Source organism: Myodes glareolus, chromosome 17 (assembly GCF_982192425.1).
Source record: "Myodes glareolus chromosome 17, mMyoGla1.1, whole genome shotgun sequence".
Classification (NCBI taxonomy): domain Eukaryota; kingdom Metazoa; phylum Chordata; class Mammalia; order Rodentia; family Cricetidae; genus Myodes; species Myodes glareolus.
Genome location: NC_142042.1, coordinates 47,394,948 through 47,410,824, shown reverse-complemented (window position 1 = coordinate 47,410,824; position 15,877 = coordinate 47,394,948). Strand labels below are relative to the sequence as shown.

Below are 15,877 nucleotides of genomic sequence, written 5' to 3'. Positions count from 1 at the left end.
CTATGCTTGCCATAGACACGGATGAAAAAACCCAGCCTATGTCCTAAGAGGTCATGTCTTTTTAAAGTTACATTTTTAACCTGTTTATAAAATCAATATGATCCGCAATGGAAAATGTAAACTTCTAATACCTAATGAAACTTAAATAATGCAAATAATGTAAGCACCGTTTTCAGTTTTGAAGGGCAATGGGAATAAAAAGAACAGGAAAGAACAGGACTTGCTTTTCTCTCTCTCTCTCTCTCTCGCTCGCTCGCTCGCTCGCTCTTTCCTTTCTTTCTTTTAAAAGAAACTTGAATGCTTTGCCTTAGTGTGACCAAGAGATGGCAAGTGGGGGGGGGGGCGGGGTTGGCACTTTCTAACTTTCCCCAGGGTTCCTCAAATATCTTGACGTAGTCTATCAGAGCTGAAGCAATTTGAGCTCAAACCTGGTGGCAAGTCAGTGACGCATGCGCAGTCTTGCCTCTGTGTCACTGGCCTGTTTTTCTCTGGCAGGTTCTTGAGGATCATCAAAATGGGCAGGGCTGCATTAATGAACAGCACGTCTCTCTATAGGCTGAGGTTGCGACTGTGCCCACCCCACACACTTTTAAGGTGTCAAAACATCCTCAGAAGAAACTCACTTAGAGGAAGGAGCTGAGGATGAACCTAGTGGAGGAGGAACTAGGGGCCGGTCACAAACTTTTTACGCTGTGTTCTCCAGATGCGCGGAGTGCAAGATTCCTATGTTCTCCCAGATCCTGGTGTCCCAGTTAAGCCACAGCTCCCCTGAGATCCACTTAATTTAAATCGAATTCATTGTTTAGGGTGTCCCGGGGGACTCCCCAGCGTATCTCAATCTTCAGCCACACTTCCTAGGAAGCCACGGCGATGGGCTAATCCCTGGACGCCCCGGGGTTGTGCAAGCTTCTACGCACCCGAGGGTTTGCGGGCGGGCGGGCGGGGGCTCCGGGATCCCCTTTGTGGCCACCGCCCCCAGCTCGGCCCGCTCCTCCCCCAGCCGCCCCGCCCTCGGCCCCGGACCCCCAGCCAGGGCGGCGGGCACGCTCGCACCAGCGCCTCCCGGGACTCGCGGACCGCACAGACCGGCCAGGCGCGCTGGGCATGCTCAGTCTCGGGGCGCCGGGCTCGCGAGTCGGAAGCCCGTGCGCGGTCGAGCCGGCCGAGGCGCACTGAGAGCGCGCCGCACTCAGCTGCTGCTGCGGCGGCCGGGCCGCGGCGCATCCGGGCGGGGACCCGAGCGAGTCCCACGCGGCTTCCCCGAGCCGCCGGTAGCGGCGCCCGTTCCCGAGAAGCAGAGCAACCCAGGAGCCATCGGCGGCTGGCGTCGGCGGGGCGCGGAAGATCGGCGGCGGCCACCTTCGAGTCGCCGCCCGCCCCGGCGGGGCCGGGTCCCGGAGCCGTCGGGCATGGAGCCTTGGAAGCAGTGCGCTCAGTGGCTCATCCACTGCAAAGTGCTGCCGGCTAACCACCGGGTGACCTGGGACTCGGCGCAGGTGTTCGACCTGGCGCAGACCCTCCGCGATGGAGTCCTGCTCTGCCAGCTGCTCAACAACCTACGGGCACACTCCATCAACCTAAAAGAAATCAACCTGAGGCCGCAGATGTCCCAGGTATGGAGGCCACCCTGCGACCCCGCCGTCTGCCAGAGGCTCCCATTAATCATAAGGATAATTTCTTTGTGTAAATGCAAACATCTAGGTGCGCTCAGCTTGCCCTGCCTCTCGGTTCTCAGCTTAGGGGCTTTTTCTACCTGGCCTTGAAATGGTTTAGCTTGTCAGCTAAACATTAAAACCTTGCGTCCGGAGACGGTTTGTGGAATCCTAATTGTTTTCTGGGAGGCGGGAAGAAATAAGTTATCTTAGAGCGCGGTTCACCTTTCTCCCTCTCCCCGTGCCCTGTGTGTTAACAAAGAGTTCAATCCACCTCTAAAATGACAGTGAAAGGGAATGAAATGAAGTGATGGAATAATTTTGCTTTGAGTTGTTTTTTTTTTTTTTTCTGTGCATTTGGTCCCCACGTTCTAGAAAGAGGAACCATGCTATACATGAGGACTCTAGGAAGTGGAGGGCGTTTGGTACCGTTATCTGTATGGAAATGACCCTGGTCAGAGGAAAAAGAGGGAGCGGATCGCAGGGACGCTTCCAGAAGTGCCCCCACACCCACCCAGCGGGCGGCTTGCTGGCAAACTGCAATGATTGTGTTTACAGCTTGTCTGAAACCAAGCGGGGAGCCAGCCCTGCCTCTCTCACCAGTGGCAGGAAGTGAGAAGTTTCACTGGAGATTCCTCTTTCTTTCATTGGGTCCTGTGCTCAGGTAGTGTGGGGGCACGTCCTGGGGCCCTAGCCTTGCTTGAGCTACTTCTTTGGGGGCTCTGATGAAAATGCAGCCCTGTAAGGCAGTGGGGTCCTCAGAGTCAGCTCAAAAGTCACACTGCAGCACAGTACTGCTTTTTGGGTCCTGTCGGAAAGTTTTTGTTCAGAGGATGTTTAACACAAGTCAGAACTTCCATTTTCTCTTACACACACACACACACACACACACACACACACACACACACACACCCCTTTCAACTGAGAAGGGAAAGGAAAGAACCCCCGTTCATGACACATTTTCGCGCTAGCCTAGCCCTGTATGATACCGAGCTTCAGCGGCTCAACCAAAGCTGTGTCCTTGCAGAAGGAAATGACCTTATGCCATGTAATAATCTCGTACTTAAAGCAGGCCCACCCACACTTAGCTCTGGTTTTTAGTACCTCATCAGGGTCCCTTCTCACTTCAAATCCTGCCTCCCCTGACTGCTTTCAACATCCTGGCAGGCAGACAGTCCCCAAGGAAAACATGGGACATAGAAGTGGGGAGCGCCATGAGTATTTACAAGAAGGACCAGTTATTTGCTACTCTAACAAACCTAAGTGGTAACTGCCAGTTCCATGGACTTTTCCAGAATCGTGCCAATTGCCGACGTCTTGTGGAGGGATTTGGTGGCTGCTTCCCTACTGTCTGAGCTACTGTTGGGTATAAGGTCCTGCGTGTGCAGGAGTAAGTTCCTGGAGTCCCAATTCCCCTTGAGTGGTTGCCTCAGCAACAGCGTGGATCGCGGTGCTTGTGAACCACGTGCTGTGCGCATTTCCTGAAAGTTCAGTTTCTGGGATTTTCAGCAGTTACTCGTTAAAGTTGCCCTTAATAATCAAGTTTCTCTCTTCTTTTTGTTCCTTTTAAAAATTCTGTTATCTACTTATTTTTGGACAGCTGGGTGTTCTTTGATCCTCAAACCTTTATTTGACTGCTTACAGTGGATGGAATCCTGTCCAATAACGCTTTCCTCTTTCTTCTCGTCTGTGAAGATTATCTATCATGTCATCTGTCTGATGAGTGGGGATCGTTATAAGCATCATTAATGAAATGGAACATGCACGATTCTTTAAGAGTTCTAGTGTCTGTTGAGGGCGCCCCAGTGATATTGCCCTCATGGAGTTATTGCACTGATATCCACAGGCCACTAGGCTGCAGTGAGGTGAGCAGGGCATTGGAATGACTCTTCGTTAGGTTTTTCTCTTACGCTCTGGAGCCAGTCCACCTCTGAGCTGTCTGGTTCCAAATTCAGTGATTTCTCTTGTGATGAGCTTCATCAAGAGAACTTCTTCTCAAACATGATCCTAGAAGGTTAGTACCTGAGTGTGGGGTGTCCGTTTCTTGATTCTTGGCCCCATTGCAGAGACGTTGAGAGCTGAGAGCAAGGTGTCTGCATTTGCATAATGCAGGCTGTCATTATGTTGTTACATGAGACTTAGTAGGTGCTTTTTAAAAACAAGGTGACATATTTAACATACCTACAATAATCAGCCCTACTGTATATTGAGTAAACATTCAGTATTAGCAAAATTACCTAAAGCATTATATCTGCAATTATCATATTAATATGGGTATTAGGATACAATTAAAATTCCAAATCGCAAATATCTAAAAATGCCTGTGTGCTAACATCTGTAAGTATTTCTGCTTCATGCAACATTTTTGGGAAAGGCCCTGGTTGTTCCTTGTTGTGAGGTTCTTACTCTATCAACTGCCATCATAATGTATAAAGAAACTGATAGCCTAGAGTATTTGGTGTCGCCTAGATGAAGACATTCCTGATTCTTCTTCCCAAGAATCCACACTTCCATATTTCCTGACTCCCTCCAGGTCCCCACCTCGTTGTCATCTCTCCAGGAAGGGTTTGCTTGACTTCCTCTCATAAGTTGCATAAACTGCCTTTTATAGAACCGCAATTTTCTTTTGTTTACATATCCAGCTCCAAAATGTGCTTTGCTAATAATGGCCTGCTTTCCAGCAGATCTTGCTTTTCTGAAGTTAGAGATGCTATTCCTAGTACTTGTGAGTTCTGGCTTCTTCCAAGAGTTTTCCCTTCTATACCTGACTTTCTGTTTTGTTGAAGATATTAATTTGAAATACACTATTTCCTTATGACACAGGATCTGTCATGTGTCGGAAATATCTAGAAGATCATACTTAGGAGTTTTGGGGTATGCTGAAAATGTTTTGACAAATGCCAACAAAGGACACTTTATTTGTTGTTTTGCTTGCACACACACACACACACACAGAGAGAGAGAGAGAGAGAGAGAGAGAGAGAGAGAGAGAGAGAGAGGGAGGGAGCACTTTCCGCAAAGAGGCTATAAAATGTAGCCTTTTTAAACAAGGGTGTTTATTCTAATGAGAAGGATGTCATCTCGTTTCCCTCCTGTCAGCCTTCTGTCTTGTTTGTGTTAAAATGCAACTAACACTGCAAATAATGATTGTTCAGTTATAGGCTTGAATCTTGCAGTATTCATGAGCTTACTTCTTAAAATGGAAACCTAGATGGGATCCCACCTCTCCTGCTTGTGTTGTCCTGGCCATCCACCACGGCATGGTGCCTTTTTGGTCTCACCATCTTGACAAGATGATGATCTTCAATTAAGAAACAAATGCTTATGAAATACCAACGTAGATTTTGCTTTCATTCATAATGGCTTAAGGAGGATATGGTAGCAATAACAATACCTGTTTTTATAGTGTTTGGCACTCAGGAGATTCAGCCAGGGAGACCAGCATTTCAAAGTCACCCTTGGCTGTGTAGTGATTTTGAGGCCAGTCTTGGCTAAAAGAAAACAAAGCCAAGCCAAAAAGGTAATTCACCTTTATTTCATGTTCAGCATGTTCCGTTGTAAAGGTTAAAGTTAAATACATCTCTGATGATCATTGAAAATTAAATATTTTTGTGTCTGTACATATTAGACAGATTTATTTTTCAACGCAAACAGTATTATGGCCAGGATATAATGACATGAGCGATTCATTGAGAAGCCTATTGATCCTTGTGCTCTTGTAAAATAACGAATGGGCCTAGTGACTTGATGCCACTGTTAGTGGCTAAAAAGATCTCCATCAATGCATAAACTAATTGTAGGTTTGTAATTACTGAGATTATTTTAGTAGTGTTATTTAATTTGCTTGGGCCATACTATATCCTGGAATGAAATTCATATACTTGGTGAGGATTATGACAATGATATACAGTCTGGCTAAACTTTGAGTTGTCTTAATATGAATTGTTCATTCTTGAAGAGTTCCTTCAACAAATTACTTGTTCTTCGGACACTGGCTTAGAGCACTAAACACATGTGACAGGGTCTTTGCCTTAGAGGGATGCACATGGTGGTGGGGGATATGGGCCGTACACAGATGACCATGTGCAGTGAGCACATATGAGGCTAGGTAGGAGAACAGGGAGAAATGTCATTTGTATAGAAGGTAGGTTATGTAAGAAAACCTCCTCTGAGAAGGTAGAAACCTGAAGGGAACCAGGGAATGTAGGGATGCAGATATCTGAAAACCAAACCAGACAATCTTCTCGGCAGGGGGTATACAAATAGAACGCCCTCAGGCAGTTAGCACAGGGTACACTAGAAGCTGGAGGAGAGCAAGTGTGGGATAGAAAGGAATGAGTCTGGCGAGAAAATGGGGTTCCAAATTTTAGTACTTGTGGGTCCTTTATATTGACTTTTGGCTTTCACCTGGAGTGAAATGGGATTCCACACGAAGGTATGAGTGACGTCATGATGTGACCTAGCTTACCTTTTTGACAGGGTCACTCTGGCTGCTGTTTTGCAAGGATGGAAGAGTTGGGCTGGTGCTGCCGTTCAGACCGAAGGCCTGGCAGCCATGACCAGAACAGAAGCAGCAGATGGTGGAATGATAGAGTTCTGAATGCTTTCTCAGGGTGAAAGACCAGCTGGCTACACTACTCTGGGTATGAGAAGAAGGCGGAGATCAAGGATGACTGGAGTCCGGCCTGAGTGGCCACTGACAGAGATGGAGAAGTCTAGAGAAAAGGAGCCTTTGGATAGATGTGCAAGAAAAGGAGGCCTACCTGGAGCTGGCATGCTTAGATGCCCAGTAGCCACCCAGAGGAAGAGACTGAGAGGGAAGCTGGAGAAGTTGAAGATATAGATGCAAATTTTGGGGCCACCAAAGTATAGGTGGCATTTGAAATAATGAGATGGAATGATAGATAGCATCTACCGAGTAGGGGGTGGAAGAAGACACAACATCTGAGGGAGAAGACCGGGCATGCGTGTCATGGAGGCTCAGGAGGAGGGCAGTTGAGAGGGAATGACCGTGGGCGAGGAGGTAGCCCTCAGTGTAGGGTTCTAAGAAGGGAACAATGTGCTTGGAGAAAGAGTGAGCTGGTGTGTCAGATGCTGCTGATAGATCAAGGAAAGTGAGGACCCAGGATAGGATATTGATTTACATGGTCTGAAGTTCCTTGGTGACCTTGACCGAAGAGAAATTTGATAGTCTGGAAGCAAACACCATAATGGAGGAGCAGAGAAATTAGGAGCGGACAGGATAGCCACGGTAGACATTTCTTTTAGGGTAATTTTGTTAATAAGAGTGTAGAGAATTAAGGGAGTGGCTAGTAGGGAAAAGGTTAAAAAGGAAGTTATTGTCTAGGACATGGAATTTTTATTTTATATCTATTCAAAAACATTTTTGGATTCATACAGATCTTAAGCCAGGAGTCTTGGTTTATACCTGTAATTCCAACATTTGGGAACCAAAAGCAAGAAGATGAGGAGTTCGAGGCCAGCTATGATGATATGAAACTGTGTCTCAAAAGCAGAAGGCAAACTGCAAAAAGTTATGCCAAATGTATGTTGTAGTGTTCCTGTATATTAAAATGCATACATGTGAAAAGGTATTTGCCTGTGAGCAAACATAAATACTATAAATTATAAAGATTCCTAAGGTTTTCTTTTGAATACCATTTCAACTCAAGAGTTAGTACTTTCCACAATTCTCTGCATAGTACTGTCCTGTAAGCAGAGAATTAGTGATGTGGCATTTGTAAAAACAATGACTGACTGTCATACGCAGGTTACCTTCTAATCTGCTAACACCTAGTTTCATTTTCATGTATTGTTTTTTTTAAGGAGACATATAAAGAGAACCTTATTTCTATTGTACATAGCCATATATTTAAAAACCCTATAATTGTATCACTTCAGGCATTGCTGTGTGCTTTAGATGTCTGCACTTTCAGTCTCTAGCATCAAGTGGATTAAAGAAAATGGAGGGACAAAAGGCCCTCATTGTCCCAAAAGAGTGGTTTCTTGGTTACATTTCTAGTTCACCCAGAACAATGAGTTTTTCATCTCCCCAGAAGTCAGCTACCCTTTTATTTGTTGAATTGTTCTTGTCAATCATCTACCTGTGTAAAAACTCCATGCTGACCATGGCCTTTTTGTGCAGCACAGCTGCCATATTTTAAACATTTCTTCTGGTGGCCTAGTTGGTGACTCAATGAGGGTTTCCTGAAGAGCTTCATCTGTGAAGGATGCTCCTGTAGCTTCCTCTGTGAAGGATGGTCCTATAGCTTCATCTGTGAAGGATGGTCCTATAGCTTCCTCTGTGAAGGATGCTCCTATAGCTTCATCTGTGAAGGATGCTCCTATAGCTTTATCTGTGAAGGATGGTCCTATAGCTTCATCTGTGAAGGATACTCCTATAGCTTCATCTGTGAAGGATGCTCCTATAGCTTCATCTGTGAAGGATGGTCCTATAGCTTCATCTGTGAAGGATGCTCCTATAGCTTCATCTGTGAAGGATGGCCCTATAGCTTCATCTGTGAAGGATGCTCCTATAGCTTCATCTGTGAAGGATGGCCCTATAGCTTCATCTGTGAAGGATGCTCTTATAGCAGTCACGGTGAGGATGATGAGTTTCCTTTTTTCTTCCTTCTTTCCTTTGCAGTGGGAGAGATTATCGTGCAAATGAGATTTATCCAATCTGTGAATCCCTGGATCTTCCCTCTTTGAATCACTTTCCATAAATTCCATGGCAGGAACAGCCTTCCTGGTGAACTGTTCTCTTCCCGTCCCACACAGCTGTCTTTGCTTCTTATGACTCTTGCTCCCGCTGTCTCCTTTACTAGCTGCTTTTGATGTAAACATTCGCCCACTTGCATTTCCAACTTCGTCCTGTTCATGTCCTTGTCTCTTCCCTTGCTCGTCTCGTGGCATCCATGCTGTTAATTTATCACTATGGACCCTTGATTCACATCGGCAGCTCACGCCAGCCTCCGTTGTGACAGTTGCTAGACTAGTTCGTTGTGGACCTGCTAGATAGACCAGTGACAACCATCAGGATGGATTTGCTGCTGCAATACCAAAGTGAGGAGGGAGCTGGATGAAGAGAGGGTGAGGTCAGAACAAGAGGTGAGTGGAAGGCTGGGGAGAAATATAGAAGCTTAAAGAAGTAGTTAAGGCATGCAGAAGACAGGATTTGGGGGCCTCTGAATATGGACAGGTTGGTCTGACGGTTTCAGGCTTGGGTGGCGGGAAGAGATCAGTTCAGGGTGTTGAACTGGTACTTACCCGTTACCCTCTGGCATCTCAGTTTCAAGCATCCCACTGTGTCAATCCCCCCTTCTTTCTGGCTTATTCTGCTAATACCTAAAATCCAGTGATCTTTTGAACTCTTCTCCTCTCCTGCCTCTTCACTGCTGTCATGGCTTTGTTTCCTTCCTGCACAGCTCACTTTCCAGAACCCTCTCGAGTACTTTCTTGGCTTCGCTTATTTATCTTGCTCCTTTGGGTAAACAGAACCCTGACTAAGTCCAGCATGCTACTTGTTTCCTGCCTACAGTTGAGCTGCTAAAAGGTGATGGAGGAAAAGCATACCACAGGTCTTTAGGCATGGTCCCTAAACCTCCAGGGAGTGCTGGGATCCACCCTACTGTGCCTTTCTGTTTATCTAGACAAGGTGTTCTCAAAGCCTGGGAACTCTAGGCAGTTGCAGAGAGGCTTTTGATGCATTCCTTAGGGCCCTGTCTCTTTTATAATATTAACACAGCATCTTTTGCTTAAATTCTCATTTATTCACACATCTACCCTGGAGTTTTCCGAAGTTGCGTATTATTACTGATGCCATTGCTGGGACTAACAGTGGACTATGTCCATGTATATAAAAACCTCTCAGTTTTGATTTTGAGTATGTCAAGCATTGCTGGGTATGGCCCACAAACTCAGCTGCTAATGGATCTCATAGTTTTTTTTTTTTTTTTTTTTTTTTTTTAGGAGTGGAGAGGAGTTTGATAACTGTTCTAGTCATTTATTTTCTCGCTGTCCAAGGCTACTTCCTAGTACTTTTTTTCCTTTCATGTATCTTCCGTCACTTCCTTCTCCTCCATCCTTCCTTTCAACTGCTGCCCCAGCTTCCTGTTCTGCAGAGAAAATAGACAGAATCAAAGGAAGGCTTTCTTTGGCTCTTATGCCTGCTTCTGTGACCGTAGGTGGTACATTCTCTCTTGTACCATGAGTGAGTAACAGCTCTCCTGGAAAAAAAAATAAAAGTTTCTCCCCAAGTCTTTCTCTCCCACTCTCCTGTCTCGTTAGTTCTCTCCTGTGTCTTTCCATTAGAAAGCATCCATGTTACGTCCCTCACTTGATTCAGGGTGTGCTTTCAAGGTAAAAATCACCAAGATATGCTGATGAACTTTGAGTATCATGAGGAGCAACCCGGGTTTTGACCTGCACCACGGGGGCAGATAAGTGGTTACTCAACTTCCTTATAACTGTTCGGTGGTTCCTGGTGGGCCTCGGATGAACTTCAGAATCCTTAGAGAGCATGCAAGCACCTAGGATGCAAGGTCTGGTCCTCTTCCATCTTTCAAGGCTCCCTCTGCTGTGCTCTTGACGCGTTTATGTTTCGTGGATGAGCTGTGCTTTTAAACATCAACGTGCAAATTTGCAAGCCATTTTCGCTGTTTCCAGAGATTCTCTTCATTTGCTTGAAGATTCGGTCCGGTGTCCCTTTGTAGCAGGTCTTCCTGACTCCCTTCCAAGGTGTGGCAGAGTATATGTTGCTTAGTGCAGCAACCTGGCTCGCATAGGCGGAGTGTGAGGTGCCCTGTTTGGCAGCTTTTTTCTTATTCATCTCCTTGCCATGCTAGGACTTGTTTGAGGCTGCCATAGATTAATTTACTGATAATGTGTCTTTGGAAGGTGACACAGGGACTCATACTTAACAGTCACATATAAATAAGCATAAATTCATTGCTGGGTTGAGAATGATATCCTTTCAAAGATAACTGGCTGAATTTTATAAGACATATTCAACTCTATGCATGTCATTATAAACCTCAGATACCTGTCCCTTCAGTGCCATTGCCGATCATCGCAGATAACATCTCCCTTCCACTTTACAACTGAGTGATCTTTTCAATGCGATGGGAACCTGCTGCTTTTTGAGCTTCCGTATTCTCTAAAATAGACCTAACCAAAACGCATTCCGCCTGAATGAACGAGGTCTGTGTGACTGGCTGTCAGTGCACCCTGGTTGCTAACCGTCTTTACAATAACCATTACCACCACTTCTGCAGAAGTCTGCCCAAGGCTTCTGAGTCTTACTTAGGAAGCACCTGTCACACATTTTCTCATTCAAAGAGGCAGGCAGAGTGATATGTATGCCGAGTCTAAGCCGGGTTGTGTAATGTGTGCTAAGAAGTGGTTCATATTGGCGTTGAGGTTGGAATTAGGACATCTAAAGTGAGCTGAGCCCTCTCACCAAGGCACAGCTGAGCATGCAATGAAGAGGGACATCTTCTCTTCCCCTCTGTGTTGCTGTCTGTGATGCTGCTTTGTGGGCGTGTTCTCTGACTGGCCAGCGGATGCTGTCAATGGTACTCTGTGCTTGTCAGATACTGAATTGTCATGTTGGTTCCAGATATCAGATGCTGCATTTGGATAATTTGATGATATTTATCTCACCCTTCAGAATAAAGTATGGGCAGACCTTTGGCAGTCATTTGATGGACAAAGACTATATACAATCATATAGGAAAGCAAAGAAAATTGATGAGGGCAGGGTAATACTGTGCTTTGTGACAGCTGGGCCTGGGTCTAGAGTTAAGCTACTTATATTTACCTGGGAGCCAGGTGCACCACTTCTTTAAATGAATGCTATGGCATGGTCCCCCCTTCTGTGTTGTAGCTATACTTATTAATTCATATACCTATTATTAGCTATTGTGTGGAATGATATCATTCTCTAAGTCCTCTCCCCATCCTCTTACCCTTTCTGTTCACGAGTACAGACTTTGCATAGTGTTATAGCCAATCTAATCTGTATTTTGGCTTTTTTTGGTCTTTGCCATTTCGTGGTGAGAACCACGGATCAACAAAATGTCACTGCTTTTGATTCCTGTGGAAAAAATATATTAGAATTGTGTTTACGCTGCTCTCTGGAAGCCCTTTCAAAGTATGTGTTGCAGAAGTGCGGTGGGCCTTTGAGCTGCCTCCATAAAAGGAAGCTCACAGCATGTGCTGTCCACATGGGGATTCTCTAAAGGGTCAATTAATATGGAATAGTTAATGATACACTTGATACCAACCTTCCATGATTTTAAAAGTGCTCGTCTGAAAATAGACTTGGAACAGCTGGCCTGAATAAATAAGCCCCACATCTCTTTATGTCTTTTCCTGAGATCCTGGGGGCAGCGTGGTTAAATGAAAGGGCTTCGAAAGGTCAGGGATGGGAAAGCTGGCTTCTGCTCCCTGCCTTGTCCCTGACATACTCTGTGACCTTAGCCAGTGTTGTTTTCTCTTTGTCTCCACCTGTGTACTTAGAGCAGTAGCAGCAACTGGAGATGCGGTCTCACTTAGAAGACATTCTGGTTCAGTTCTGTGAAGATCAGGACTCAAGCAGAAGTGGCTGAGTTCCCAAGGAGGACTTTGGGAAAGTTACTTTACTTTTGGATCCCAGTTTCCTCTTGGAAGGAGCAAGAAGTAGTGAAACCCACCCTTGAGGGACTGAGGTGAAGGTGAAGCAAGGCACTAAGGGCACGGTGTGCAGTACATTGTCGGCATGCTTGTTTCCTTCCCCTTCTGCCATCCCTCCCCATCCTGCTAAGTCTGTACGGCAGGAAGAGGATGGTCTTATCACCGCTCTGCAGAGGAGGAAATTGAGATGTGCACCAGTCTGAATGGCTTTTTTTTCAAGGTCATACGGACAGGAAGTGGTGAAGACAAGATTGGAGTCCAACTGTCCTACTTCCAGATTCAGCAAAATTTCCCATTTTCTGCTGCCAAACGCTGTGGCTATCTGGTGATTTGCATGAGGAAATGTCTGGGAAAGTAGTTGCCAACAGCAAGGCATTCTCTGCAAGTGGAACATAACACTATATGATTCTGCCTTGAAAGTGTATTTAAAATAAACATCTATGGTAATGATAGTTTTGGGACTACCCGCTTTCTCTTTGGCTTGGTCCTCATGGTAACCAGTGGCTGAGTTGATTAATTAAACCATCAACTTGTCTGCTGCATATTTGACTCTGTGGTAGATCCTGGAGCATCAAAGGGAAGTAAAATTCAGTTCCTGGCTCTAGTTTCTTATATCCTGCACTTGTCTGCAACCTCATCCTTGTCAAGCAGGACAAGGATGCCATTTGGATTAATGTGAGTGGACTGATAACTGTCTGGTGGATCGGCATTGCTTTGCCCAGTTTTGTGTGACATTCATGTCACAAAACTGATTTCTTTTTCTTGAAGGGTGGTATACAGTGTTTCTTTCCATAGACTTTGCCCGTTACTTTGTATGTATGGAGCACACACAGCAGCGAATAAATCACTTGAAGTTTCTGCTTTTGGGTAGCAGGGAGAAAATAGATTTGACCTGAGAGTCAGACTTTTACAGAACGCAGAAAGGAAGTAAATCGTTGCATAGTGCGAGCCCAGTGCAGCAATGCATGCAGCCGGGTGAGCCAGGCGAGACCAGGAAGGCGATGGAGACACAGCGGTTACTAGAGAGGAAGAAAGAAAGCTGAGCGGGAGAAGAGCAGTGTGCCGCGCCATTCAGACCTCAGCAATGCCAGTGAGACAGTTATTCTGAGCAGTGGTGAAATACCCTTAATAACTCGTTGCATTGAAGACACGAAAGCCGCTGTCTTTTGTGTGTGCACAGTGGCTTCAGAAAATATTCAAGAGAACAATCTGGAAAGTCGAGGGGATGTACATAGCCAGACTCCTCAGTAGATGGCTAAAGTAAGGTGCCAAAGGCAAGCGCCTTCCCTGCTCTGGTACCTTCAGAATTGCCATCCTCTGTTTTCTCTCACCCACTGAGCCATTATTATCCCTCAGTGGCTGTTTGGTTGCTGGACACCCCCACCAGTCCTTGGCCTAGCCTTGGCTGGGTACTCCTTAGTGCACCCACAAATGGCCTTTTCACCTCCCCCCCCCAGCTAACGCATTACTTTTTTTTTTTCTTTTTCTTTCTTTCTCTACTTCTTCACAGTGTCTCCAACAGACTCATAGACTCGTGTTTTTCTCTGGGTTTCAAAGCTCAAACTGTGTGGCAAATACAAAGCTTGGTTTCCAAATCCTCAGTGACCAGGACCTCCGCTTTCCAAAGGCCTGATACCCCGAGTCCCCAGTTCTGCCCGAGGCCTCGCTTGTCACCATCATAACCACCCTTGTCTTCATGAGTCTTAACTTGTCCCCAGCCTGTCCCACTGTCCCATCCCACTTTCCACATGGTGACCGTTACTAGATAGGAAAAGCAGTAACTCTTCTGAATTTTGCAAGTTACTTTTGAATGTTCTTCCTTCCTTCCCTCCTTCCCTCCTTCCCTCCCTCCCTCCCTCCCTCCCTCCCTCCCTCCCTCCCTCCCTCCCCTCCCCTCCCCTCCCCTCCTCTCCCTCCCTCTCTCTCTCTCTCTCTCTCTCTCTCTCTCTCTCTCTCTCTGCTTCCTGACACTTATAAATGAGTTTTGGTCTTGAAGGGGACAGTTAATAAATCAAAATTCCAGAGAGTTCCAGGCGCTATGAGACGTTTGACTATGAGAAATAGGACGCTATGCACTAGATGTACTTTTTTGATTTCTGGTCTCCAGAGCCCATTGGTGTGACTGAGTGGGTACAGTCAATGAGCCAGGAGACCTCCAGTCATGTTTCCCAGGTTTTAGTGGTACTCAGGCTGGCTGTTTCTTCTCCCAAGCACATCACAGCATCTGTTTCACAGTGATTTTATGGCTGGGGCTGTAATATTAGGATTTCCCGTTCTCTTAATCGTCTATGTAGTGTCTGATAGGGAGGTGGCACTAGAGTAACTTTGTCACTTAGTGATAGTTCAAGAGGTGGGTTCAGCAGGAGATAGCAGGTTTTCTGGCATTTGGCCTTCCAATTATGAGAAAGCCTTTGTTAACTAAGGAAACCTAGTAAGTGTTCAGCCAATCAGACACAGAAGAGATGCTCGCCTTCACATCATTTGTGATGCCTGAGGATTTGGAGGCACTCTGCATTTCGCCCAGAAACTCCCCTGAGAGATTCAGTAAAATACAACAGCTGTCCTCCACCAGGGCAAAGCAGGACTTGAGCTCTGAAGCTCACCAAACACCGACACAAGCCATGGGTTCTTCCAGAGATGGTTTAAGAAGAGACCATGACATCATCACTGCTCACATCAGTGCCATCTCCATAGAGAAGCCGGGCTCCTCTCATGCGGTAGCTCAGATCGTTATATCCTTATTTATTCTCGAGCCCTCTGAATACATAGTTCTTTTTAATGACCACAGTGAAGAAAAAGATAATGGGAAAGATAAAAACAATTTACCAGGATTCTTGCGTGTCTAGCTTGGTAAGGATTTAATTTTTCCCCCTGTCATGTTTAATGAATGACTCAACAACTTCAAGGAAGAATGTAAATTTCTTACCGATCTAGTTAACAATGAGCCCTTTGACATTCTTGTTCATCTTTGTTACCTAAAACCCCACCCTCCAGGGATTCACACATAATTAGCTCGATGAAAAAAATAATGAATCAGAAAATAGTAATAAAAGTATTCTCGCCTCTTGGTAGAAGAAAGAAAAATAAAATATATTTCTTAGACTCTGTTTACCAAGCTATACATCATTTCTGCCAATCTTACAGGCTCTTACAACTGCAAGCTCAAGGACCTTTAATTAACTCTGTGTTTTAATACACTTTCAAGACAATACAGCTGGGTGGTGGTGGCATATGTCTTTAATCCCCGCTCTTTAATCTCAGGGAGGCAAAGGCAGGCGGATCTCTGTGAGTTCAAGGCAAGCCTGGTCTACAGAATGAGTTCCAGGACAGCCAGAGATACACAGAGAAAACCTGTCTCAAAAAACAAAAACCAAAACGAAAACTAAACAAAATAAAAAGGCAATAGGATCTCGTAGATCTTACATTGTCTTTGATATAACCTGACCTTGAGTCATAGCTGTGCTGTGTAAGTACTGGGCAGCTTAACTGATTGGATCTTTAGTTTTCAAGTTTATAAATAGAGGAGATGGCACGTGATTGAAGTGTTGGTA

The 15,877-nt window shown here is 45.5% G+C and overlaps 1 protein-coding gene across 3 annotated transcripts in view; it reads left to right on the top strand.

The window, feature by feature from the left end:
* Positions 1–1,129: 1,129 nt before the first annotated feature.
* The window catches only part of Vav3 (vav guanine nucleotide exchange factor 3), a 316,005-nt gene continuing 301,257 nt past the window's right edge, over positions 1,130–15,877 (top strand). The window contains exon 1 of one of the 3 annotated variants that reach the window (XM_085677808.2): positions 1,130–1,613. In XM_085677808.2, the coding sequence (XP_085533934.2) occupies positions 1,410–1,613 (204 nt within the window). In that variant the 5' untranslated portion in view covers positions 1,130–1,409. The remainder of the gene's footprint in view (positions 1,614–15,877) is intronic. The other 2 variants (XM_048443543.3, XM_048443541.3) reach the window with 2 other exon arrangements.